The sequence below is a fragment of the Gossypium hirsutum genome, chromosome A07, assembly GCF_007990345.1.
Source record: "Gossypium hirsutum isolate 1008001.06 chromosome A07, Gossypium_hirsutum_v2.1, whole genome shotgun sequence".
Taxonomy (NCBI): Eukaryota; Viridiplantae; Streptophyta; class Magnoliopsida; order Malvales; family Malvaceae; genus Gossypium; species Gossypium hirsutum.
In genome coordinates, this window is record NC_053430.1 from 52,031,130 (window position 1) to 52,057,171 (window position 26,042).

The following is a 26,042-nucleotide window of genomic DNA, read 5'->3' on the forward strand; positions in this document are numbered from 1 at the left end:
AACCTTGCTAATTAGCATATCAAAACATCGATAGAATGGCCCCTTCAAGTATGATGAGATAGAAGGGCTAAAATGACTAAAATATCCTTAAAGTAATCAAAGTTCAACTGGGAGAAGACGTTCTGTTTAGAGTCTAAAACATGACTGCATTAGGTAAGATATTGTTGCGACATCACAACTCTCCTTGTCGTGACGTTGCCCTTTGCTCGTCGCATCGTCGCATCGTCACAACGTCACATATCTCCTCGTCCTAACGTTGCACGTTTGTCTCCAATAAGTGCCTGCGAAACGTCTGATAAATGCAAGGCACACCCCACATAAACTTTTATTTTCCTTAATTTGGTCAAATTACATATTGTCCTTATCTTTTCTAAATTTACAATTTAATATTTTATTCCATATTTTCATATTCAAAATTTTCTTTATTGTTTTCCAAAAAAAAAATCCTTTAACAAATTTCTCTCTATAGTTACCGTGAAAACTCTCTTAAACTCATATGCAACGACATCTTGTCGCCTTCAAAGAAAAACATTGCTAATTGGCATATCAAAACATCGATACAATGACCCCTTTGAATATGCGGAGATAGAAGGGCTAAAATGACTAAAGTATCTCTAAAGTATTCAAAATTCAACTGGGAGATGAAGTTTCGCTTGGAGTCTAAAACGTGGCTGCATTAGGTAAGATATCGTTGCGACGTCACAACTTTCCTCGTCACGACGTCGCATGTCTGTCTCCAATAAATGTATGCAAAATATCTGATAAATGCAAGGCACACCACACATTAACTTTTATTTTCCTTAATTTGGTCAAATTACACTATTGTCCTTATCTTTTCTAAATTTACAAGTTAATGTTTTTTCCACATTTTCATATCCAAATTCTACTTTATTGTTTTCCAACAAAAAAATCCTTATAATACCTTTAAAATATTATGTTTATTGTCTCATTATCAATTTTTTTCTCAAAAATTTATTGTAACGGTTCCTAGAATAATGTCACTTACTATACCGAAAAATTTGAGATGTTACATTACGAGTGGGGATGGGTCAATGATCTGCCACAATTCGTTGTGGCAAATTAAAGTCTTTTCGGCACTTAACAAGCTTGTTTTCTAGCTCTTTTACATGTTTTTATTCTGTTTTTAGTTTTTAGTAAGTTAATTTTAATTTTTGCAAAATAATACAATTTTTAGCCATATAATGACCTAATGGGCCTATACGGACCTAAGAATGAACTAATGAGCTACTTGAGCATGCAGGACACTAATTTCAGGTTGAGAACGAGAAGGACAAAGACAACATCGCGACATCGGACTATGATGTCACAACACCGAATATCGATTAATATAGATGAAACTAATAAAGACACAAGGAAAACACACACCTAATGTACGCCCAAATTTGTATTTTGATAGATAAAATCATAAATTCTTAAATCTGGATTGGATTTCTTGCAATTTGTTTAATATAGGGTTACTTACCATTTTAAGGTTTTTTTTTTAATTTGTGTAGTATTGGCTTACTTACCATTTTAAGGTTTCATTATAATGTTGTAATTTGTTTAGTATAAGTTATGGGTAGTTTTAGATATGATCAAAACCTATATAAGATTGTTAAAAAAAAGTATTCAATTTAACATTTCACCTTCCATAATTAGTGATAAAATTTTCACGTTTATTCAGCTTCTTTATATGGAATTGAAATCTAAGAGAATAATTTTTAAGCCTATCGATTAAAATGTATTTTTTTCGAGTGCATTGAATCATAATATTTTGGGTAAATTGTACCATTAGTTATAAAATTTTGAGTAACTTTTCGTTTTGATTATTTAATTTAAAAAGTACAATTTTATCATTGAATTATTTGAAAATTTTCATTTAAGTCATTAAACTATTCAAAAGTTTTTATTTAAGTCACTAGATTTGTAACACCCCCTACCAGTATCCGTCATCGGAACAGGGTACGAGGCATTACCGGAGCTTATCGAATCATTATTAATTAGGGGAAAAGTAAAATAAAGTAAACATGTAATATTTAATAAATTCGTATAACATGGTAATCAACTTACGGCTTATCTGTATTCAACATAATTATGCAAAGCATAATTATTTGAATTTATCATGAGCCCTAATACCTATTCTTATCATATTTTTAGTCATATAATTCATATAAATACCAAGAAACATGTATGGACTCAACTTTCATTAAATTTCTCATATGCATATACTTTTACACATCATTTATTCACATAACTTATAACAATCATATTTATGTATTTTAAATACGCTTTCATAGCAATTTGTTCTGATTTTAGACTATCTCACATTAGAGCTTTACTCACCAAATCATTTGAAATACTATCTTTATGCAAACAGTACACTTGAGTTGCACAATTCTATAATTATGAACAAACACATTTATAAAATATATTCCATGTTCATATATCATAGTCTCATGTCTCCATATATCAAATATATTACCATCATTTTCTTGTGTTTCAGATAAATACATATAACCATACATAAGCATGTCATTCACTATTTCTTCCTGTCTATCACAATTTCAAATGACAAATTCATATGAATGAGCTCAATAATAACCATGAAAATACTTACCACATTCTTTTACACATGTTCCACTTATAACATTTTTTTTATATTTGGCTTGACATTTACTAAGCAATATCAGATATTCATTTATTAGGCAATATCAAATATTCAAATTATTCTATAACATATATAACATTTAATTCAAACATGAATTTATAACAATTTTCATTTTAACAAAGTTTAACATTTACCAAATATAATCGAGCATGTGATCAATTTATGCATAAGTCACTCACATATTTTCCTCCTCTTCCTCTCCATTCCACATCCTTAATGTATATAACACACTTATAAGTAACATTATCTATAATTTCACTATTTACTTATTTTATATTCCAAAGCTGTCCATCTGTGTCATAGTCACTAAATCATTTTTAACTTGAGCTATGGAGCTCCAAATTAAGATCCGCTAATTTTTCCTGAAACTAGACTTACATATCTTCTTACTATAAAATTTTCAGAATTTTTGGTTTAGCTAATAAGTACAGTTTATTCTTTAAAATCACCCCTATTTTGCTGTCTGACAGTTCCAATCCTTCTTCACTAAAAATTAATTATCTCCTTGTACGGGATTCGAATAATATTCTCGTTAGTTTCTATTGAAAATAGACTCATTCAGGATTCTAAACATATAAATTTAAGCCCCTAATTATTTTTTTTCAATTTTTGATGATTTTCCAAAGTCAGAACAGGGAAACCCAAAATCATTGTCATAAATATGTTTATGAATTGTGATAAAGAGAGTTATGATGTGACAAAATATGAACATGTTGTGATGACTGTTGTGACAACAAATATGAGGGTATGTTATACATGCCATATGACAGTATGTATAATGTGCAAATGATATGGTTATGCAGAGAATATGTATGAATAATCAGTAAAGTAATATTTGATGACAGTATGAATATTTTGGCCTTGTGACTTGATGAGACTGTTGGATTTAGTTGGCATGTCATCGGATTGTGAGTAATCACTTATATGTGTTGTGATATTTGGGGAGTTGAGCCCAGTGATAGTTTTTTGAAATATAAGGGAATGGGAGCTAAACTCCATTCACCGAGATATGTGTGTTTGGTGGGTTAGAAAGTGTTAGCTATAAGCTACACTTATAGGATATGTTCGACTCTATGAGTCTACGTATGGTGTGTTGCAGATTAGTATATCCGATAAGTGAAAATAGAGCTCACTTTTATGTTTCATAGCCCTAGTGCCAAATTATTTTAAAAAGTGTATATATGTGTAATGTGATGTATGCCTAAACGAGTATGTGGATGCTATGAAAATTATTATAAATTGCATTTAAATGGAATTTTATGTGACTATATGCAATTAATATGTATCGGAATATATGCCTAAATATTCTACAATTCCATTGCTTACATCGTTTCTTCTATAAGAGACTAGATTCAATAAGATTTAATTTAATATTTTATTCATCCTTTCATTCGATTTCTACAATTTTTGGTGATTTTTCGAAGTTAGACTACTGCTGCTGTCCAAAACAGTTTTAATGCAAAATGTTGATTTCCATTTTACCCCAAATTTCACAGTTCATACAATTCAGTCCTTGCTCAATTAACCCCTCAATTGAGCTAATTTTTCTCAATTAATACTTTAGTCTATCATTTTAAGCTACTTCATAACCCTTGAAAATCAGAACTTTAGCACTAGACCTTAATTCCAAACTCTTTCATAATTAGGTCCTAAAATCAAATTCCATCAATTTTACTTGATAAAATCATCATATATCAAAATTAAAGCTTCAATTCTATATTTATTCATCATATTCTTCCAACACTCATCCATAAAAACTTTAAAAATTAGCCATGGAATCAAAAACTAATGACATAGTAAGTTGGACCCAATTGTAAAAGTCCAAAATCTTAGAAATTTCAAGGAGAAAACAAGAATTAAACTTACATGAAGCTAGAGTATGAAAACCAGCTTGAACCCTCTTCCATGACTGTTTTTCAGCTGATGAAAATAAAGAGAAAATGAAGAAAATTCTAGATATTCCAATTTGGTCCCATTTTTATTTAGCTAATTTTGGTAATTTTTCAATTTTGCCCTTATTTCACCCATTTCCTGATTTTTCTCAGCTATTGCCGCCCAAAATATCTCCTTTGGGCTTATTTGCACTTTAGGTCCTTTCTCATTTGATAATTGAGTTAGTTAATCCTTCGAGCAACTTTTACACCTTTTTCAATTTAGTCATTTTTATTTAATTAATCACCCAAACGTCAAAATTTTCTAACGAAACTTTAATACTACCTTATTGACACTCTGTAAATATTTATAAAAATATTTATGGCTCAGTTTATAACACCGAGATCTCGATACTTTTTTTCTCAATTTCTTGACCAAATAAATCTTTATAAAACACAATTTACTATTTCAAATATCTTTTAAAAGCTACATTTAGCTCATAAATATTAAATAATATAATCTACGAGTTCATTTTTCAGATTTGGTGGTCTCGAACCACTATTTCCGACATCGCTGAAATTTGGGCTATTATAAGATTGTTAAGTTTTTATTTTTAAAATAAATAAAAAGTTCTGTCAGCGAGCTTTAAGCAACGATTTGATGATTGTTACAGTGGACTAGTACCCATGAACAAGCACAACAATATACATTAGATGCAAGTCGATCTAATAGTTAATGCTGAAGATCAGAGAAAAATATTGTTTGAATTTTAGTTTAAAAATTCATGATGTCCAAAGTTGTTTTATGGAAAAAAAATTGGACTGCAGAAGAGAAAGGGAAATAGAGCTTTTGATTGGTATAGGCAATGCAAATAAAAAAAGCCATATAACATCATTTTTAACATCCCAGCCATTTAAATTTGTTGGGGATTGACCCATATAAACAACGAACAAATAAAACAGAAAAGATCAAACACACAAATATTTACATGGAAAACTCCTCCGGAGAGGATAAAGACCATCGGCAAAAGAGGCTTTAGCTTTTTAATAAATAAGTAAACAAACGAGAGTACAATATGGAGAAAATAAATCCAAATGTACTAAACGTACAAACCCAAAACTTGAAAACAAAGCTCTAACTTGGGAGCAAGTTTCTTTCTATAGTTACCATGAAAACTCTCTTAAACTCATATGCAACGACATCTTGTCGCCCTTGAAGAAAAACATTGCTAATTGGCTTATCAAAACATCGATACAACGGCCCCTTTGAATATGCGGAGATAGAAGGGCTAAAATGACTAAAGTATCTCTAAAGTATTCAAAATTCAACTGGGAGATGAAGTTCCGCTTGGAGTCTAAAACGTGGCTGCATTAGGCAAGATATCGTTGCGACGTCACAACTCCCCTCGTTGCGACGTCACAACTCTTCTTGTCTCGACGTCGCATGTCTGTCTCCAAAAAATGTATGCAAAATATCTGATAAATGCAAGGCACACCATACATTAACTTTTATTTTCCTTAATTTGGTCAAATTACACTATTGTCCTTATCTTTTCTAAATTTACAAGTTAATGTTTTTTCCACATTTTCATATCCAAATTCTACTTTATTGTTTTCCAACAAAAAAATCCTTATAATACCTTTAAAATATTATATTTATTGTCTCATTATCAATTTTTTTCTCAAAAATTTATTGTAGCAGTTTCTAGAATAATGTCACTTACTATACCGAAAAATTTGAGACGTTACATTACGAGTGGGGATGGATCAATGATCTGTCACAATTGTTGTGGCAAATTAAAGTCTTTTCGGCACTTAACGAGCTTGTTTTCTAGCTCTCTTACATGTTTTTATTACGTTTTTACTTTTTAGTAAGTTAATTTTAATTTTTGCAAAATAAACGTTTTTATGCAATTTTTAGCCATATGATGACCTAATGGACCTATACGGACCTAGAAATGAACTAACGAGCTACTCGAGCGTGCAAAACACTGATTTCAAGTTGAGAACACAAAGGACAAAGGCAGCATCGCAACATCGGGTTGTGGTATCACAACACCGAACTTCGAAGCCAAAGAATTCAGATTCGAAAGGTAGTGTCACGACACCAGGTGACGAATCAGCATAATTTAATCAAGGGTGTTTTAGTTTGCATAATAAATAATTATCAATTTTGAAGGTCATAATTAACCTAATTATGTTAGACATTTTTTACTATAAATAGGAATATTTAGCCTTACTTTGAGGGGCTTGGCCAACTGAGCCATTTAATTTAGGCTTAAGTTTTTATTTTTAGTTTTTCTTTTATTTCAATTTAATCTTTTTTATGTTATAATCATAATTTTGTTCTTTGTTTACCTTGGATTCGATTTTGATCCAAGCCTTTAATTAAGTAGTTATTTTATTTATTTCTTTTTTATTTTCAATTGCAATCAGAATTATCTTTAGATTGTTAAAGGAAATCCAGCTTTTGCGCACAAATCAACATTGAAATAGATTTATTCTCTTATTTCCTTTCTCTATGTAATTTAATGCTAAATATTTTCTATTTCTCTCCAAAATCGATTTATTCTCCTTAATTTGGGGGAAATTAGCCTAAATATGTAATTAGCTTTATTTTTTTTCTTTCTAATTTACCCTCTCTCTGGGGCTCTTTGTTAAATGGCAGTAATAATGGAGTAAAATATTTTTGGAAAAACAAAAATGTTGGTTGAAGGATTAAAATGAAGAGATGGCAGGATCCAATCTTCCTTTACTACTATTCTTATTAAAAAGCATATAATTAAAATGTAAAAAAAGTATTAATTTATTATAAGAATAATAAAATGATAAAGTTTGGAGCTTTAGGTTTGTTAGAGTAGATAGTAATTATAAGAAATTTTAATGTTTTAGATGTGCAAATATATCTTAAAAATGAAAATTGAAAGCTAAAGCAATTAATTGGAGTGGTCCAATGATATGTTCAAAAAGTGACCCATAATTGATGAGTATATTTGGGGCATTCAGACAGAATTAGCCTTAATCACTTTCGTAAAAAAAAAAAAAAGTGCTTTTATATATATGTTATGGTCAAGCAAACCATTTGGCTTTGATAATTCCTTGATCACAACATTCGGAATTTGCGTGGTAAAAATAATAAAGATTCAAAACTTTAGTGCGTTTGTATAGAAATATAAAAATTGATTCCAGGTTTCTACCGCTAAACAACTAAAGAAAACTGCACCAAAATGAAATTTTCCAAACCAACCATTCCATTTTTTTATTTTCTTTTTCTTTAAAGTCATTTATAAGAAGGAAAAAAAAAGGTAAACTATTAAAATAGTTACTTTTATTTGATTCACGTTATATTTTAGTACTTATGTTTGAAATGTTACGTTTTAGTCAATAACGTTATCATGTTGTAACATTTTAGTCTCCGAGTGTTACAGTGACGTGGCATGTTAAATCATCATTTCAAATGAAAATTTTAGGTCAAACAATACAATTGGCCCTTATATTTTTTTTAAGTAATTTTTTTTCTTTTATGTTACTTGAACTTTTCTTTCTTTTCCATTCTCTTTTTCTTCTCTCTCTTTTTTCCTCCTCTATTTCTTTTAACGTGGTTTTTCTATGTATTCTAATTGTTAAAACTAGTCCCTATAGCTTTATTTTTTAAATAATTTAATTTTTTTTCTTTATTTTCCTTTTCTTTTTCCCCTTATTTTTCTCACTTCTCATATTCTTCATTGCAGAAACATAATTTTTACCCACCAAATAAACCAAGTTTTTGGTTCTCTCACATGATTCCTAAATTGAATTTCACTCAAAACCAAATATCAATCATTCTTAATCAAAATTTGATTTGAATATAACCTAATTTTGAAACTAAAATTGGATCTAACTAATCAATATAAAAAATTATATCCTTAATCAAATCTAAACATAAATTGAATTCTTTATATTCAAAATATTTTTTTCGTTTCCAAACTTTTACAGAATTGTGTAGATTATTTCTTGCCTTTTATTTTATTTTCTGACAAATAAAATTAAGCAAACAATAAAATTGATCTAAACTTCTTACATATTCCCAAGCAAGCTTGATTGGAAGTTGAGCATGGATGAACCAAAGAGAGAAAGGGAGCATGAAACCAATCTAGTTTGGGTAAAGATGATGGTAAGTTTTGTATAGTGGTTGTTAGTCATTAAAAGTGTAGAGCTTATTTGAAGAATTCGTGAAACAACATAGTTTCAAGAGGATGAGAATGTTGTAGGTAAGATAGATAAGGTGGTTGTGAGGTTGGTTAGGAGGTTAAGGGAACAGATTCGGGAAACATTGTTAAGGGTAGATTGTCATAAATAACGACTGGCGAGGTCTTCGAGTGAAGCAAACTTGTGGACTAGGTCATTGAGAGATCCAAATTGATTTATTAAATTAATCATGGAAGATGAAGGTTTGTAATTGTGGGGTAAGAATATACAAATCAAGTTTTATTCTGGTTTCAGCTTTTACTTTTTTCTTTTTTCATAAACATAAAAAGATTTTAATAAATAAAAAATATAGAAAAACTATGTTAAAAAAGATAAAGAAAGGAGGAAAACAAAGGAAGAAGTAGAAGAGTTTAAAAAAAAGGAAAGTTAAAATAATATAAAAAAATTAAATTGCTCAAAATAAAAAAAATAGAGGGCCAACTGTATAATTTAACTTAAATTTTTTGTTTAGAAATAATAATTTAACGTGTCACATTAATTTATCATTATCTTATTAACGATAATTAATGACGTAGTGACTAAAATATAATAATATTTTAATATAAGTAATTAAAATATAATATTTTAAATATAAATAATTAAAATATAAACTATTATAAACAAAAATGACTATTTTAATAGATTATGATTAGAGAGAGTAAAGAAGATGTTATACTCTAGCCCTGAAACAAAGGGAAGGAAAAAGGAAGCATAGAGAAACGGGGAAAAATAAAATAAAATAAAAAGCCGGAAACGCAAATTATTGCCTCCCTCCATTTTTCTCCCACATATAAATATTTTCAAATCCAAAATAATCATAATTAAATAATTATTATTTTCATTAATTTGCTCAAAATTATTTGATAATTAAGTCCTCACCCTCCATTTTTGTTCTTCTTGTTGCTTCTCAGATCTGAACTTCCTCAGAAATTTAGGGGCGAAATCGATTCGGCAAATCAGCGAGGAAATTAGATAAAACCAGGCGGTTTAATACTAGAATCCGATTCGAAATGGATGATTTTCCAGGTTTACTGGCCAAAGATTTTGGGATCAAACCCCAAGGCAAGTCAGCCCCGATGGCACCTCCTAGAAATCCTTCATCTGGTACCAATTACGGGTTTCGATCCGATTTTATCCGGTCCTCATACGGCAACGACAGATCATCCTCCAATTCCATTTTCGACGATCAGGATCGCGACGGGCTCATGTTTAACGACTTCTATGGTGGGCCCCCAAAATACTCCTCGGAGTCGCGAGCCACAGCTGAGCAAACGTCGTCGTACGATTACGACTCATTTTTCAAGGACTCTAAGCCGCCGGTTTTTGACAAGCCTGTTTACGATGATGACCTTTTCGATGGATTACCCGGGGTCAAGAGCTCTTCATCAGCCTCGGCTGCTAAGTACGACAACGTTTTCGGGATCTCCCAGTCTACGTCTCGCTCAAGAGACAAGTCCCCAGGCAGCTCGCCGTTTGATGATCTGCTTGGGAATTTAGGGAGTAAAGAGTCTGAGACGAAGACGAAGAGCGAAAAAATGAAAGCGGAGAAAGACGCGCCTCTTTTTGACGATTTGCTTCCTGGTTTTGGTCGGAGTAGCTCTCCCGCATCGGCGAGGTAATTTACTGGTTATAAGGCTTGGGTTTTATATAAATAAATATTGTACACTTCTATGTTGTATGTTCTTTTTTTATTTTAGAGTTTTCCGATTTATGGTATTTTGCATAAATGTGCTTCGCATTTAAGTCTGCAGTTTCTGGGATTTGGTTGTGATATTGGCAGCTTAGATATCAGCAGTTAGCTAATAATGGGGAAAATATTTCAATGAAATTAGTATTCTTAAGCCCAGTTTTTTATTAAGCGGATGTGGTTAAGATTTTAGTGCTTTTTTCTGTAAGTGCACTGATCAAGGTTATGTTTTACTGGTTGTCTGTTCTAAATATTGACAAGTTAGCCATTTGTCCAAAAATGTTAGATACTAAAGACGGCAACTTACTTGCAAAAATTTACTTAGGTTACTTGAATAGCTAGACCTATTTGTCAATTAATGCCTCTTTATTGTCAAACCAGGCTCACACTTGCTTGAATATAACATTTTATTAGAAATTTCACATGAATACAGATGTAGCTTTACTAGTCCTACTTCGTCCTGCTAGCCTCTGCAATATTTTTGTTGGTACAGGAATGATTGTCATCTTCTGTTTATTTCTACTTGCTCATTTAAGGTGCCAAAGTTGCTCGGTGGAATTCATTATTAGGCTGGATTGGGTAGGTATCATGTTGGTTATCCAAGGTTTGTTAGAATAGGACAATAGCAATAGGTAATGCCAGAGACTTCGAAATTTTTCTTGTGAGATTTATGAACATTTTTTAGTTTTTAAGTCATTTGATGGGTAGAATTTAGAAATAGGATGAGGCTTTTACTGTAAATTGCCAATGTGTTAGATGTGGCCACTATGCCAGAGGTAAGTGGACCAAACATGTAAAAACTTTTTACAAATTTGCAATTACAATTGTGTTTAGTTTAATTTGAAACTCTTTGTGCATGTCACTGCTAGCTTAGTGTGAAGAAAGGCAGTAAAAGGACTACTTATGTTTATGGTACATTTGAACTCTAAACATATTGTATGAAGCTTGAGATATGTATCTTTGGACTCTAAACTTACTTTAGAGTTTAGACTCTATATTTGTCTTTTGTTCTTAATAAGACTTAGCTAATACCATATAAATATTAGCTGATGTCATGCTCCATTCTTTGGACAGGTCAACATCAGATGCTGCCCCCCAGAAACCGGCCTCTAATTCAAGCAAGACTGGCTCTAATGTCATGGAGAATCCTTTTCATGTCTTTGAATCAACATCAGACACAGTAGATTCATCCTCAGGGCTGTTTGTGGACCCTTTGGAAGAAATAACTAAGCTGAATGGATCAGGGAAGTCTGGAGTGTCATCTGTAAATGAGGGACTATTTGATGATATAGATCCTCTTGAAGGTCTTGGAAAATCTGTGCCTCTGTCAACTGAGATCAATAAGAGAGGAATGGATAGGAACCCTTTAAGAACAGCGAGTGGATTGCAAACTCCTGCTAGTAAAGAGCCAAATGATGAAGATTTTGAGCACTATACTAAGAAAAGGATGCCTTCTACAGAAAATTTTCCTGAATCTCAGCAACCTGTGTTTGACATGCCTAGTATGTCAACTGATTTTCATAGCTCTGTTCATCACACTGCTAGCCCTCCTCCTTACTCAAATTTTGGTTCTAACGACACTAGCTCCCAGGTAAATGCAACTCCAAGATCTGAAGAGAACTTTGACACATCTGAAGATGTGTGGCTCACTGTGTCAGAGGTTCCTCTCTTTACCCTACGTACTAGTGCCCCACCCCCTTCAAGACCACCACCTCCAAGACCACCACGAGTTTCAAAATCAGCGACAGGCTCATTTTCTTCCTCTAATGCAAAAAAGAAGATCAATGACAATTCTTCTTTCCCAAATTCAGCTCAGTACAAAGACACCCCTCATTCAACTCGTGCTGCTGCAGGCAGCTCTGTTGCATCTCAAGTTGATGAACTAGAAGATTTTGCAATGGGTAGGGCCTGGAATAATGTGGACCATGCTGAAGATTTTTCTGGTGATGATTTTGGGACCAACTCTGCTGCTGTAGCTTCTGCTGCTGCGATGAAAGAGGCAATGGATAGAGCAGAGGCTAAATTTAGGCATGCAAAGGAAATGAGGGAGAGAGAGAATTTGAAGGCTGCAAGAAATAAAGAGGCTGGTGTAATGGATAAAGATGAGAGAGCTATGCAAGATGCTTTGGGTAGAGAAGCTAGAGAAAAGCACGAGAGATTGGAGCGTGAGAAGCAACAAAGGGAAAGGGAGGAGGAAGAGAGACAGCAACGGAGATATGAATTGGAGAGGGAAAGGGAGGAGAAAGAGAGAGAACAAAGAAGGCTTGAGAAAGAGAGGGAACAGGAAAGGGCCAGACAAGCTGTTCAAAGGGCTACTAGAGAAGCTCGTGAAAGAGCAGCAGCTGAAGCTCGTGTGAGAGCTGAAAGGGCTGCAGTTGAAAAGGCAGCTGCTGAAGCTCGAGAACGTGCCGAAAGGGCTGCAGTGCAGAGAGCACAAGCTGAAGCCCGTCAAAGAGCAGCAGCTGAGGCAAGAGAAAGAGCTGAAAGAGCTGCTGCGGAAGCGAGAGAAAGGGAAGCAAAAGAGAAGGAAGCTCAAGAGAAGGCTGAAAGAGCTGAAGCAAAGCTTAGAGCTGAAAGAGCTGCTGCAGAGAAGGCTGCTGCTGAGGCTCGAGAAAGAGCAGCTGCTTCTGCAAGGGCAAGCCAGCAAAATAATGACAATGATCTTGAATCCTTCTTTAGTATGGGTTCTCGACCAAGCAGTGCTCCAAGACCAAGAACTAACTCTTCTGTAAGACTATAAGAATGTCATACTGTATTCAGCTTCTGCTTTGTGTTGTAGTATCAGTCTGTCCAGTTTCTAACCCAACCTTTTGCTTTTGCAGGATCCCCTGTTTGATGGACAAAATAAGGGAGGGCCTGAAGTAGCTAGGGGAACATCTGCCGGATCCTCATCTAGCATGAGGAAAGCTTCTTCAAGTGCAAATATTGTTGATGATCTCAGCTCTATTTTTGGAGGTACTTGCAAACTTGAGATGTAATGATCTTTGTGAATCTGTAATGTTTTATATATGTTCTTCTTCATAGTTGATAACTGACCAAACTCCTCCTCTTGCTAAAGCTGCTGCATCCTCATTTGGGGAGTTCCAAGAGGTTGATGGGGAAACTGAAGAAAGGCGAAGAGCCAGGTTGGAACGCCAGCAAAGAACTCAGGAGCGCGCGGTATGTATTCTTTGTTGCATGATTTAGTTATCTTTTCTCTCTTGTCCTGTTATAACTTATAAACTGCTTGCTAGCTCTCTTTTACTATTGAGTTCTTGTATCCAGGCAAAAGCACTGGCTGAGAAAAATCATCGGGACCTTCAAGTGCAAAGGGAGCAGGCTGAGAGACATGTAAGCAGATGCAGTGAACATTCTTTTTCTTTTTACTTTTGTTCATTCTATTCTTTTTTGTCGTCTTTTTATTTTTTGAGTGGGCGTTTTGTTGGAGTTTACTTTTCAATGTGATCCAACCTAAATGACTTTTTTCTCCTGACCCCAGCCTTCATATCATATACATTACACAATGGCACATTTGATTGCTCTTCACTTCACTCTGCCTTCTTTAAGGTCAGGGTTTATAAAGTTAACTCTAGGGCAGGTTAAACATTTACTTATTCTTTGTACTAAACTACTAACCTTTTTTTGAAAGGATTGTACTAAATTACTAATATATACAAAGGAAATCGGTTGCTTTGGCTCTGGATAAAACTTACATGAGGAAAAATGAAGATTAACTTGGTTCTTGATCCTTTAACATAATTATGTGGAGACTCCTGATAATGTTATATATAATAAATTGAAACTTGGTCCGTATTTTTGTCTCAATTCGTAACCCCCGGTATCACCAATGAGATGCCTTAGGACTGAGGAATAATGTCAAATATGAAACTTTAGGTTTTTTTAACATGCCCAACTAGTCTTGCACCCGAATGTTATGTTAATTTGGATTTGATTGGCTCAAGTATTGAATGTAGAATAATACATACTGAAAGCATTTTGTATAATATATGTCTGGAATTTACAAGTTTCTGTACCTACGTGCACATGTCTGCAAAAGTTTATTTTAGTTATTGTTTGTCTAATATTGATCTATGATCTTATTTCAGAGAATTTCTGAAACACTAGATGTTGAAATCAAGAGATGGGCTGCTGGAAAAGAGGGAAATTTGCGTGCTCTGCTGTCAACATTGCAATATGTGTGTTATAACTTATTACAACCATTTAATCTTCTTTGTCCTCTCTTGCATAGTATTTTATGTAGGAACCAGCTGTCTTTCTTTCCTTTTTTCCCCCCCCCTTTTTTTGGCTATATATCTTGCACAGTTCTCATTTTATTGCCCACTGTCTGATGTACTACATTTTTGAGATGCTTCATACAAGCAGTAGAGGACTTCAAAGCAAAGTATGAGATACATTGTTGAAGGAAGACTGAGCGAGAGGGATTCAAACATAAGAAACTCCTTGAAATTTAACTCTAAGCTTTTTGATAATCTCCTATTTAAGTTGCCCAACTCTTTTACATTCACTGCATTGCTGTTATGTCTGATGGATGTTCTGTAACATCTGATGCTGATTTTAAGTAGAATTCAAACTTGAAAAGGATACAGGGCTGGAAAGTTGTCCAGCGGCCATTTTGTTAGCTTAGACTTGTGATCTAGCAGACTTTTAGAATTAAGGACTAAAAGGCATAAAAGTATGTCTTTAGAGCTTCTTCCCTTACATGATGTTCACCAGCTGGCTCTCACAGTTTCATTCTTTCAGTCAAGGAACTACTGTTGTGACATGCATGCAATTATTTAGTGGGCATTATAGTTTCTTGAACCACTGTAAGGTATGGTAGGAAGGTAAGAAAGGATTAAGGAAGGAAAAAGTTTTTAATCTAATGGTTGAGCTACATAACATGTGGCATCCCTGTTCTTTGCTTGCTACCAAATGAGCCAGTGTAGGTGGATGTTGAACTTGGTGTAAGCATCTAATACACAATCATGTAGGATACATGCATCACAGGTTCTTGAACTTACCTATGCCAACATTCATCTGAAGGTTTGATTAGATTGATTGTGATGACCACTGCTATGATATTGACAAGAGGTCCTTTTAAAGTGAATGGAAAGGGACCTTATGAAATTTTCATGGTTGTTTCTCTTCATCATTTTGTTTATTTGAATGTGTTGTAGTACAAATTTTATTTGGTTACTGATTTAACTAATTTGTCTCTTGAACCTGTTTGATATTAGGTCCTTTGGCCCGAATGTGGTTGGCAGCCTGTTTCTTTGACGGATTTGATTATGGGTGCTGCAGTTAAAAAGGCTTACAGAAAGGCAACACTTTGCATCCATCCCGATAAAGTCCAGCAAAAAGGTGCCAATCTTCAACAGAAATACGTTGCAGAGAAGGTGTTTGACTTGCTTAAGGTACTTGGTAAATCTTTTGACTGAAGCACTTCATGCTTGTTGTGCCATTTTAGTATTAGAGCCTTTAATTATACTGATTTCCATTTTTATGATGCTATCTTGCATAGGTCCTTCATTTAGTTTTCTTTCTCAGATAGCTTCATTTTGTTTCCATTTAAAACAGGAAGCCTGGAACAAGTTCAATTCAGAGGAGCTGTTCTGACCTTCGATTCTTGGGTTATATAGCCAATCAAATTCATGGTTTTACACTGTGCCTTGGAGTGGAACACATGACTGTTCTATCTGCTGCTGTCTGCTTTGGTTTGATGAACCATTAATGAGCAGTTAAAGCTTGTCATCGGCCCGGCGCTGCTTGAAAAACATGGGAGGGTTACGTGAGAGGGTGCAGTACTGTTATTTGGATCAGGTTGGTGTATATTAAGCTTCATCCAGCTTGTGGCTATGGAAAGTTATATAATTCAGCGAATCAATCAGTTAAAATCATCCGCCCCATATGCATAAGATGAGGGGTATTTTGTGTTTATTCTTTTTATAATACAAATATAAATTGGCAAATATGGCTGTAAAACAAATAGCATGGTATAGTGTATGATTGTTGAGGTGGTTCGTATATATCCTCCTTTTTCTTGTTTCTTTTGGTTTCTTGTTAAGGAAATTATTTTTTTAAAAATTCTATCGTTTAATTTTAATTATTCATATTCGACTGTTTGAATGCATAATTTCTTTTTCAAAACATAAATGAATAACTAAATAAAAATTATGCATGCTTACTTTCATTTGAAGAAAAACATTATCACGTGTTAACACTCGCATTGGAAAAAGCTATAATTTGATGCACCTTGAGCCAACTTTTTTGGTTTTGGAGACTGCGAATTCCGTTTCAGTCAACTGCTGCGGGATCAACTAAGATGGTATGGTAAATACATCTGTAAAATAATAGCATAGTATAATTAACAACCTAAAATACATAGGTAGGCTTAAATGTATTTTATAAATTAGAAGTCTGGATTAAATTTTATGTTATTAAAACAAAATAGTTTGGTTGGTTGGATTATTGAAAACATTTGCTAATGTGCCATTTTTTCCTACCAAATTGTAAAGGAAAGAGCCATTGCTATTTTTCCTCTTTTTTATTTTCATTCCTAAGATTGTTTGTGGTATTTGGACCACTATATTCGTCCTATTTATTTTTTATTTAAGCTTATCCCAGTAGGAAAATAAATAGTATCTCTATCGTCTATCGTTTTTCAGAGAAGGAAAATTGAGGAAATCAGTGGCATATATTCTCCTAAACTTCTTGTGGATCGGAGAGCTTTGCTCTTCTCTTCTATTGAATGCTAATCGATCTTTTCTGCCTCTGCCTTTGCCTCAAAAATGTTTGATGGTTGAAGGAAAATAACAAAAATTGGAAGTAGGTAAAGAGGTTCATCCTGTCGTGTGGAGTGATAGTATTAAAATGGCTATAGTGGGGACGAGAGAAGTTGAGTTGTCGAGCTTTCCATCATCATCTTCATACCTTAGTTGGAATTCCAGAGCCACCTACTCTTCTTTCTCCTGCACACTATCAATGGTAAATTTATCTTGTATATAGCTACAATTTTCATTTCCAGTCATAGATAATAGGTACAAACTCTCTGTTTGCTGTGAAGATTATTTACTTTCTCTGTATAGCATCATCAAGTTCAAATTCACAGTTGAAAACGAAAGAGTTTCATATTTTCTGAATAACCAATTAAATTTTAAAATTAGTACAACTCAAGAGCTTCTTCTTGGGAATTGTTAAATATATTGTTTTGTATAGCTACTACTCCGGTTCTAGTCTTGTATGCATGCATGTTGAACCATTGGTGTGTAACTTGATGAGTAAATTGATTCCTTCTCGTGGATGTGTTACCTGTTCTGCTGTTCAAGAATCGTCAACTCCTACAAGTGAGTGAGTAGGTTTCTCCATTCTAAGTGGTGTGACATAGAGCTACTTTTGTCCATAAGCAAAGCTCATCTTTTGGAGTCGCGAGTTTGCTTTAAAAAGTGTTTCCATTTGGTATTAGCCACCGCTGAGAATAAGGAGGAAGGCAAGCGCCCCAAACCAGCAGCAAAGTCACTGCCGGAGTTGATGTGGGAGGATGTTATTCCTCCATTGAAAACAATACTTGAATCCCAACATCATCTCTCTCAAATCCAACTCTCTTTCCAAGACAACAAGGTTTTGTCTCTCTATTTCCTCCTTAATTTATTAATAATAGACGGGGTTTATGAATCTTGTTCACATTCCGAACTTGACAGTTGGAAGGTTCATTTCTGAAGAATGGGTGGCCTTATTCATTCTGGGCTTTCTTCCCTAATGAAGAACTTACAGGTATGAACAATATATGACAAACTCAGCAGGTCCTCTGAAATTGAATGATGGCACCGTGGAGCCTTTCCTGGTTGATGAGAAGAAAATCACAGCGAAGCATGTAGTTTTCTGGGTTGAAAAGCGTTTGGCAGCTCAAGGAATCATCCCTGTTTGGAAAGAATGATTATTATTATATATAGCATTGGAAAACAACAACACACGCCATGCCTTGTGTAATTATTTCATCATCCATTCTCCCAACACTTTTCTCGTACACTTCAAAACTCTAAAACAAAAGCTCTTTTATTTCGTTATTTATAGAATGGTCCGACTTTTTCACTATTTGCAGGAAATGATTATTTTTCTCAAAAGCGCATCCACATCAGCGTGAAATTAGGGTACGTATCAACAAAACGCTTCTTTAAGGGAGCGTTTTGTCTCTTTTTTTAGTGTTAGAGTTTTTAAGGTTTAGGGTTTTAGTATTTTTTAAGAAAAAATTAATTTAATTAGAATTGAAGGTTAATTAATTAAATTAACTATGAAAATAAAAAAATTAAATTAGGGTTTAGGGTTTTTTAAGGTTAGGATTTTTGATAGTTTTAGGATTGAGGTTTTAGTGGTTTAGAATTTTTGTGTTTTTAAAGGAAAAATTAATTTAATTAGAGTTGAGGGTTAATTAATTAAATTAACTATGAAAATAAAAAATAAATTAAATTAGGGTTTAAGGTTTTTTAAGGTTAGGGATTTTGATTGTTTTAGGATCAGGGTTTTAGTGGTTTTGGATTTTAGCATTTTTAAGGGAAAAATTAATTTAATTAGAGTTGATGGTTAATTAATTAAATTAACTATGAAAATAAAAAAAATAACTAAATTAGGGTTTAAGGTTTTTTAAGGTTAGGGGTTTTGATTGTTTTAAGATCAAAGTTTTAGTGGTTTTGGATTTTAGTGTTTTTTAAGGGAAAAATTAATTTAATTAGAGTTGAGGGTTAATTAATTAAATTAACTATGAAAATAAAAAAAAAATCAATTAAATTAGGGTTTAAAGTTTTTTTATGATTAAGGTTTTTGATTGTTTTAGGATCAGGGTTTTAGTGGTTTAGGGTTTTAGTATTTTTAAGGGAAAATTAATTTAATTAGAGTTGAGGGTTAATTAATTAAATTAACTATGAAAATAAAAAAAAATCAATTAAATTAGGGTTTAGGGTTTTTTAAAGTTAGGGTTTTTGATTGTTTTAGGATTAGGGTTTTAGTGGTTTAGAATTTTTGTATTTTTTAAAGGAAAAATTAATTTAATTAGAGTTGAGGGTTAATTAATTAAATTAACTATGAAAATAAAAAAGTCAATTAAATTAGGGTTTAAGATTTTTTAAAGTTAGGGTTTTTGATTGTTTTAGGATTAAGGTTTTAGTGGTTTAAGGTTTTTGTGTTTTTTAAAGGAAAAATTAATTTAATTAGAGTTGAGGGTTAATTAATTAAATTAACTATGAAATTAAAAAAAATTAATTAAATTAGGGTTTAGGGTTTTTTAGAGTTTATTAATTAAATTAACTATTAATTACGGAAAAAAGCTCCCACGTGGATGCTCTTTTGCTACAGTAGTATCTGAAAAAATAAATTTGAGAATATGTTTCTGAACAAATAGTGTTAAAAACGCTTCAAGAAGGATGCATTGTTAGCAAAATTACGGAAAAAAGGTCCCATGTGGACGCTCTTTTGCTGCAGTAGTATCTGAAAAATAAATTTGAGAAGATGTTTCTGAACAAATAGTGTTAAAAAAGTTTCAAGAAGGATGCACTGTCAGCAAAATTACGGAAAAAAGCTCCCACGTGGACGCTCTTTTGCTACAGTAGTATCTGATAAAATGATTTTGAGAAGATGTTTCTGAACAAATAGTGTCAAAAACGCTTCAAGAAGGATGCACTGTCAGTAAAATTACGGAAAAAAGCTCCTACGTGAACGTTCTTTTGCTACAGTAGTATCTGATAAAATAATTTTAAGAAGATGTTTTGAATAAATAGTGTCAAAAACGCTTCAAGAAGGATGCACTGTTAGCAAAATTACGGAAAAAGCTCCCACGTGGACGCTCTTTGCTACAGTAGTATCTGATAAAGCCTTAAACTATAAATGAGCCAAATTTCATTCCCAGGTTGTATAAGTTACAGCAAGAGAAATTGAGGCTAAAGTAAAATAAAAACTGAAGATGAGTGAACGTGTTAGTGCTGTTATTTACTATGATGGCGAGGTCCGTGACACCGAGAACGGCGTTGTCTTTTTGTCGGAGAGCACAACACGACTAGTTTTTAACCAGAACATAGATTTGAAAGAAATTCGTAAAAGAATTAGGCGTAAAATCTTCGAAACGACGCCAATAAAAGTTTTGTCTATTAAGTATCGATTTTGTACTTCGGTTGATCTCGTGAGATATGACTCATTCGACATCAAAAGTCCTCGTAGCTTGGAGGCAATGGTCCAGACTCATCTTGCTAGTGGATCACCTTATCATGAGTTATATGTACAATTTTCATCACCAAATGATACATTGCGACTTCAATATCTAATGCTGTTCGAGAGGAATACACGACTCCTGCCCGAACTCAGTTAGTGGGTGGCAAAATACGGAAGCGCCTGTGTTTGGTAGCAGTATGGAATACACAACCCCTGCACGACACTCCGTTAGTGGATGGGACATGTACCTCGGTGGGTCGATGTTTGATACTGGAAATACGTACTGGGAATGTCATCAACTTCTAGTGGTTGGCAATCTATATCGGATTGGAGACGTTATGAAACATCTAGAAGAAGGGATGATGTACTCCCTACGACATCCACCAGCGAGGGGACCTCATTCGTTGCAAATGATGGTGGGTCGGATGATGAGTCCGATGTGGATCCACCTCGAGAGCCCTGCCCTGATGGTGTAAAAGATGGATTATTTTCTGAACCGGGGCCTGTTCCAACCATAACTGAAGATGTTGAAGGGGGTTCAGATGAAAAAGAAGAAGATCCACGATTCAGGGCGTACTCACCTTTAGCCCACATGTATAATGTCGATCTATCTCAAGATGATGCATTGGAGTTTCCAGATCTACCATACAAAAGGCGTGACCGTACAAGTTCATCATTGGATTCGGGTGAAATTGAAGTTGGTAGGGAGTTTTCCAATAAGGATAGTTTTCTTACTGCATTGAAATAACATAACATCATGAACGGGGTTAACTACAACATGATTAAATCCAAATCCGATAAGTTTGAGGCCAAGTGTGCAGTGCAAGACGATACGTGTTCATGGAAAATCATGGCTTCATTGAAGAAAAAGACAGGCTTGTGGAAGATAAAAAAGTATAAAGGTCAACATACATGTGTTGGCGGTAAAGTATCACTAAGTGTTTAGGGTTTTTGAATAAAACTGTTATTACTTAATGTTGTATTATTTAACATACTTCGTTGACAGGTGTTTCACAAGATCATCCCAAGATGGATTCAGATATGTTAGCTAGCTTAATACTACCGACGCTGAAGACGGATCCAAAGACTTTATTGCTGGACTTAATTGCCAATATTCATAGCCAATTGAAGTACACGCCCTCTTGCCGCAAGGTTTGGATAGCTAAGCAGAAGGCGTTGGAAAAGATGCATGGTAGGTGGGATGCTTCATCTAATGAAGTGTGGCAGTAGTGTCAGGTGCTGGAGAGATATGTCCCAGGTTGCATAACAGACCTTGAAACGGCACCAGCATACTACAACGATCGATTGCTCCGTGGATGCCAAGTGTTCAAGTGTCTATTCTGGAGTTTTAAACAATGTCGGGATGCATTTATATACTGCAAGCCATTGGTACAAATTAATGGTACCTTTATGTATGGTAGATATACCAATCGGCTATTGCTAGTTGTGGCACAGGATGGCAGTGGGAGAATCATTCCAATTGCATTTGCAATAACACTTGGGAGAGTCAGCTGATGACTGGAATTTCTTTCTTTCTAGGTTAAGGAGGCATGTCTGCCCCCAACCTGATATATGCATTATATCGGATCGGGGTATTGGAATACTAGTCGCAATTGAGCGACAAGGAAGCCAATGGCATTGTACACACCATCGATATTGCCTAAGTCACATTGCGTCCAACTACTACGGGCAATATCAATCTACAACTGAACGATGACATGTGACCAACATGGGTATTTAATCTCTATTAATATAATTTCATTTGTAATATTTAATTTATTCTGAATGGATGAATGGTATGTAATTTTCGTTATCAACTTATATTGACAGGGTATGAGATAAGTAAAGACCGTTTTCATGAGATGTTAGCGGTTTTGCGTTCAGTTAATGAAGAAGGCGCAGATTACCTTTGTAACATACATTTTGAACAGTGGATACAAGCATACGACGGCGGCCTATGATATGGTCATATGACATCAAACCTGGCTGAATGCATAAATTCTGTTCTAAAAGGAATGCGTCATTTGCTGATAACAGCCATTGTGCGAGAGACATATTTTCGTTTAGCGGCACTCTTTCTAAAATGAGCAACGAGTTATAAAGGCCATGTATGGTGCACGAAGGTATTGCAAGAGATTAACAAGGCAAAGGCACGAGCCAACACCATGCACATAGTGTGTCACGATCGCAACAACCTATGGTTACGTGTGACGGAGTTTGACAGACCGAACCAAGGTATTATTGGAGGGCAATATTGTGTACACTTGAGAAATAGGACATGCGACTGTGGGGTGTTTGACGCATTACGTTATCTATGCGCTCATGTAATTGCAGCTTGTCAGAATCTCCGTCTGGATCCCATAACGTATGTCAACCAAGTGTACAAAATAGAATACATGTACAACGTGTGGAGACATGTATTCCCACCGATCCCAGATGAACGTAAGTGGCCGTCTGTATCGCTTGCTCCGTTTAAGCTATTACCAGATAGAGAATTGAGTCACAAACTAAAGGGTCGACCTTGTGTGACTAGAATATGTAACAATATGGATATTCAAGAAAGAACGAACCAACAGAGGTTGTGCGGATGGTGTAGGAACCTAAGCCATATAACTCGATCATGTCCAAATTGGAATAGCTGATAGTTTTTGTAATAAAATTATGTTGCATTATTTATATTTTATTAAAAATATAAAAAAATATTAAAAATATTTCCATAGTCAAAATAACATTTATTTTAATAAAAATTATTGGCTAATTTAAAAGAACACTTATTGTATTAAAATTAAAAAAAAGTAAAGTACAATTAAAATATTAAAAAAAAACTTTTATTTTATTATATGAAACTATATAAAAAAAGTTTCTATAAATATATTAAAAAAATCAATGTTGGTGTCGGTCGAAATCAGTGCCACATAGGGGTCATCGACGTTTACGCTCTGGGTTCCTCATTGGTTCAGCTTCCGACGAGAGTTGTAGTTGCTCCGGTAGGGGTTGTGGTTCCTCCGACAGGGGATCTGGTTATGGGTGTTGGGAGGATGACCCACCTTGATAAAATAATGAATGCGAAAGTATTTGCATCACCCATGGTAGAGGTGTTTGAATTCCATAAGGCGATGGGGAATGGTAAAAAGAAGAGCTTCCCGACGGAGCATCGTGCGATCCCTTATGCGACGGTGGCCTATTGATCGGTGGTTGACTCAGAGTAATTGGGAACGGAGATGAATCGGGCCATGCATTCCAACCTGCCATAGGACTGGGAAAAGGAAACATAAAAGGGTTAGGATACATATAAGGGTCAAGATACGCACCAGGCATAATCTGAAAGGTTGTGATATGGGTGTCGTCGGTTGAAGTGTTGGCACAGGTGGCTGTGTGGGCGCTGTTGATGGGCCTGGTGATTGTGTGGGCACTACTGATGGGCCCGCGTCGTCATCCCTTCTTCTTAAATTTAAAGGGCCTCGTCGTTCCCTTTGTACATGAATTTGTCGTCGCCTCTCCTCTTCCGACAGTAAATATAGCTTGTCATGGATCCTAAACTATGGCATGTATTCCGGCACGCATGCTAACTCAGGAACGATGATCGATTCTCGAGTAGGCATATAGTCATACCAATTTTCCCACATTTCGATATATTCTGACCAGTGTCTCAGCCAATCCGTATTCAATAGTAGTAAGTCGACTTTGTGTTCATCATCGAGCACCTTAGATTCTACGGGAATCAGTTGTTGGAATCTAAATTGCCGCAATACCCTATTTGATTGGTGCATCTCCACGATAGCACAGTTTACTAATGGGACCTTCACATGCCAAATGTTCAGATTTTCAAAAAAATCATCTAAAATTACTGCCCAAATTGCCGGATCCTCGTATGGTGTCTATTGAAACTATATGAACATGATAAAAATATTAGTTATATAGGTAATACTAAATAATAAATACTAAATATTAAATACAAAACAACTATTTTATTATGTATATATATTTTATTTAATACTTACTTGTGCTTCCGACTGTTGGTTCTATAGAAGCCGTATATCTTCAAGAGATGTGGGTATTCCAACATAACTCGCCGAATGGTTCCACCTAATTAAATAATTTTTTAGCATACAATTATATTTTAAATCTACGTAATAATTGTAAGATCTAATATAAAATTTACCTAGTTATTAGTGGGAATGTATATGGGTGGCTCACTCGAGGACGTAAAGATGAAAAGTGAAATCGTGCCCATGATTGTAGTAGTGATAGGCATCTTCCGATTTTGGCTTTATTCGGTCGCGTCGCCCCGCACATCTCCTGTAACGATGTTGCTAACACGGCAGACCCCCAATTTAATTTACCTGCTACTCTAAAATCAACGAGTTTCAGCAGCCATCTTAGATGTACGCGGTTTCGTGACAAGTCCGACATCAGATAACCTCCAATCATCTCAAGAATGTATGCCCGAGCATATCGTATTCTTTCTAATTCAGCCGAATCATTGTTCGGCTACGGAAATGTGTCTTGTAACCAGCCCATCTCGATCCGACCTTCGTTAATATTATCTGGAATAGCACCTAAAAGCTCGTAGCATATGGCCCCCAATCAGCAGATTGAACAGACCCGGTGACTTTGTACCCATCGATCGACAATCCTAATTGCAGTTGCACGTCTTCCAGAGTGATAGTACACTCTCCGCATAGAAGATGGAAAGTGTGCGTCTCGGGTCTCCACCTCTCTATCAATGTACTGATTAGTTTCGGGTCCAACTTGCACCCCCAACCTATCGTGGTCACGTGCCAAAAACCCGTTTCCCGCAGGTGATTCTCTATCAATGGCGATGGAGGACCAGACATATTACGGATATAGCATTGCAACACCCGATCTACAGACTGTTATAAAAAAATTATAAAATAAATATTAATTAAAATTACATAAATGAAAAAAAATTAAATACTATTCAAAAATTAATTAAACTTATCACTTACCATTGTTATTTGATCGACGGAGATGTGTTTTGTATCGAGACGAATTAATTCTCCGGCCATTGCTAACACGATCGAATATTTTCGTAATTTAAAAAACAAAACTAATTCAAAAAAAATTAAACACAACTTTTTTGCAAAAATTAGAGACAACTTTGACAAAAATTGAGAGAAATTTAAGAGAATTTGGAAAGAATTTAGAGAGATTGTGAGAGGACTATTATGTGAAAAAATGAAAAGGGGAGGGGCCTTTTATAGTTTTTTTTACCGTTGGAGTTCAAACGGTCATATGACCGTTCGGGGCAAAACGCTTCCTTGAGGGAGTGTTTTACTGACACGTACCCTGACTTCACGCTGACGTGGACGCGCTTTCGAGAAAAATGGTCCTTTCCTGTAAATAATGAAAAATTCGGACCATTTCGATAAATAACGAAATAAAAGGGCTTTTT

The 26,042-nt window shown here is 34.6% G+C and overlaps 1 protein-coding gene and 1 pseudogene across 2 annotated transcripts; both read left to right on the top strand.

The window, feature by feature from the left end:
• Positions 1-9,426: 9,426 nt before the first annotated feature.
• Positions 9,427-16,458, top strand: LOC107898285 (auxilin-related protein 2). Of its 2 annotated transcripts, XM_016823805.2 has the most exons (8): positions 9,427-10,381; positions 11,528-13,181; positions 13,276-13,408; positions 13,512-13,612; positions 13,718-13,783; positions 14,539-14,628; positions 15,670-15,846; positions 16,010-16,458. In XM_016823805.2, exons 1-8 carry the CDS (start codon positions 9,777-9,779, stop codon positions 16,046-16,048), a joined length of 2,865 nt encoding a protein of 954 aa, XP_016679294.1. In that variant the 5' UTR covers positions 9,427-9,776; the 3' UTR covers positions 16,049-16,458. The 2 variants fall into 2 exon arrangements, 1 of the variants encoding a protein (XP_016679294.1); XR_005930765.1 differs by lacking the exons at positions 15,670-15,846; positions 16,010-16,458 and having other exon boundaries at positions 9,443-10,381; positions 13,276-13,427.
• Positions 16,116-18,523, top strand: LOC107898294 (uncharacterized; annotated as a pseudogene).
• Positions 18,524-26,042: the final 7,519 nt, after the last annotated feature.

What these genes read in the sequence shown, in the direction of transcription:
- LOC107898285 (XM_016823805.2), top strand. Translation starts at nt 9,777, where the DNA reads ATGGATGATTTTCCAGGTTTACTGGCCAAAGATTTTGGGATCAAACCC. An exon ending in GACCAAGAACTAACTCTTCT is followed by an intron (nt 13,182 to 13,275) that starts GTAAGACTATAA and finishes TTGCTTTTGCAG; the next exon opens with GATCCCCTGTTTGATGGACA. An exon ending in AAAGAACTCAGGAGCGCGCG is followed by an intron (nt 13,613 to 13,717) that starts GTATGTATTCTT and finishes TCTTGTATCCAG; the next exon opens with GCAAAAGCACTGGCTGAGAA.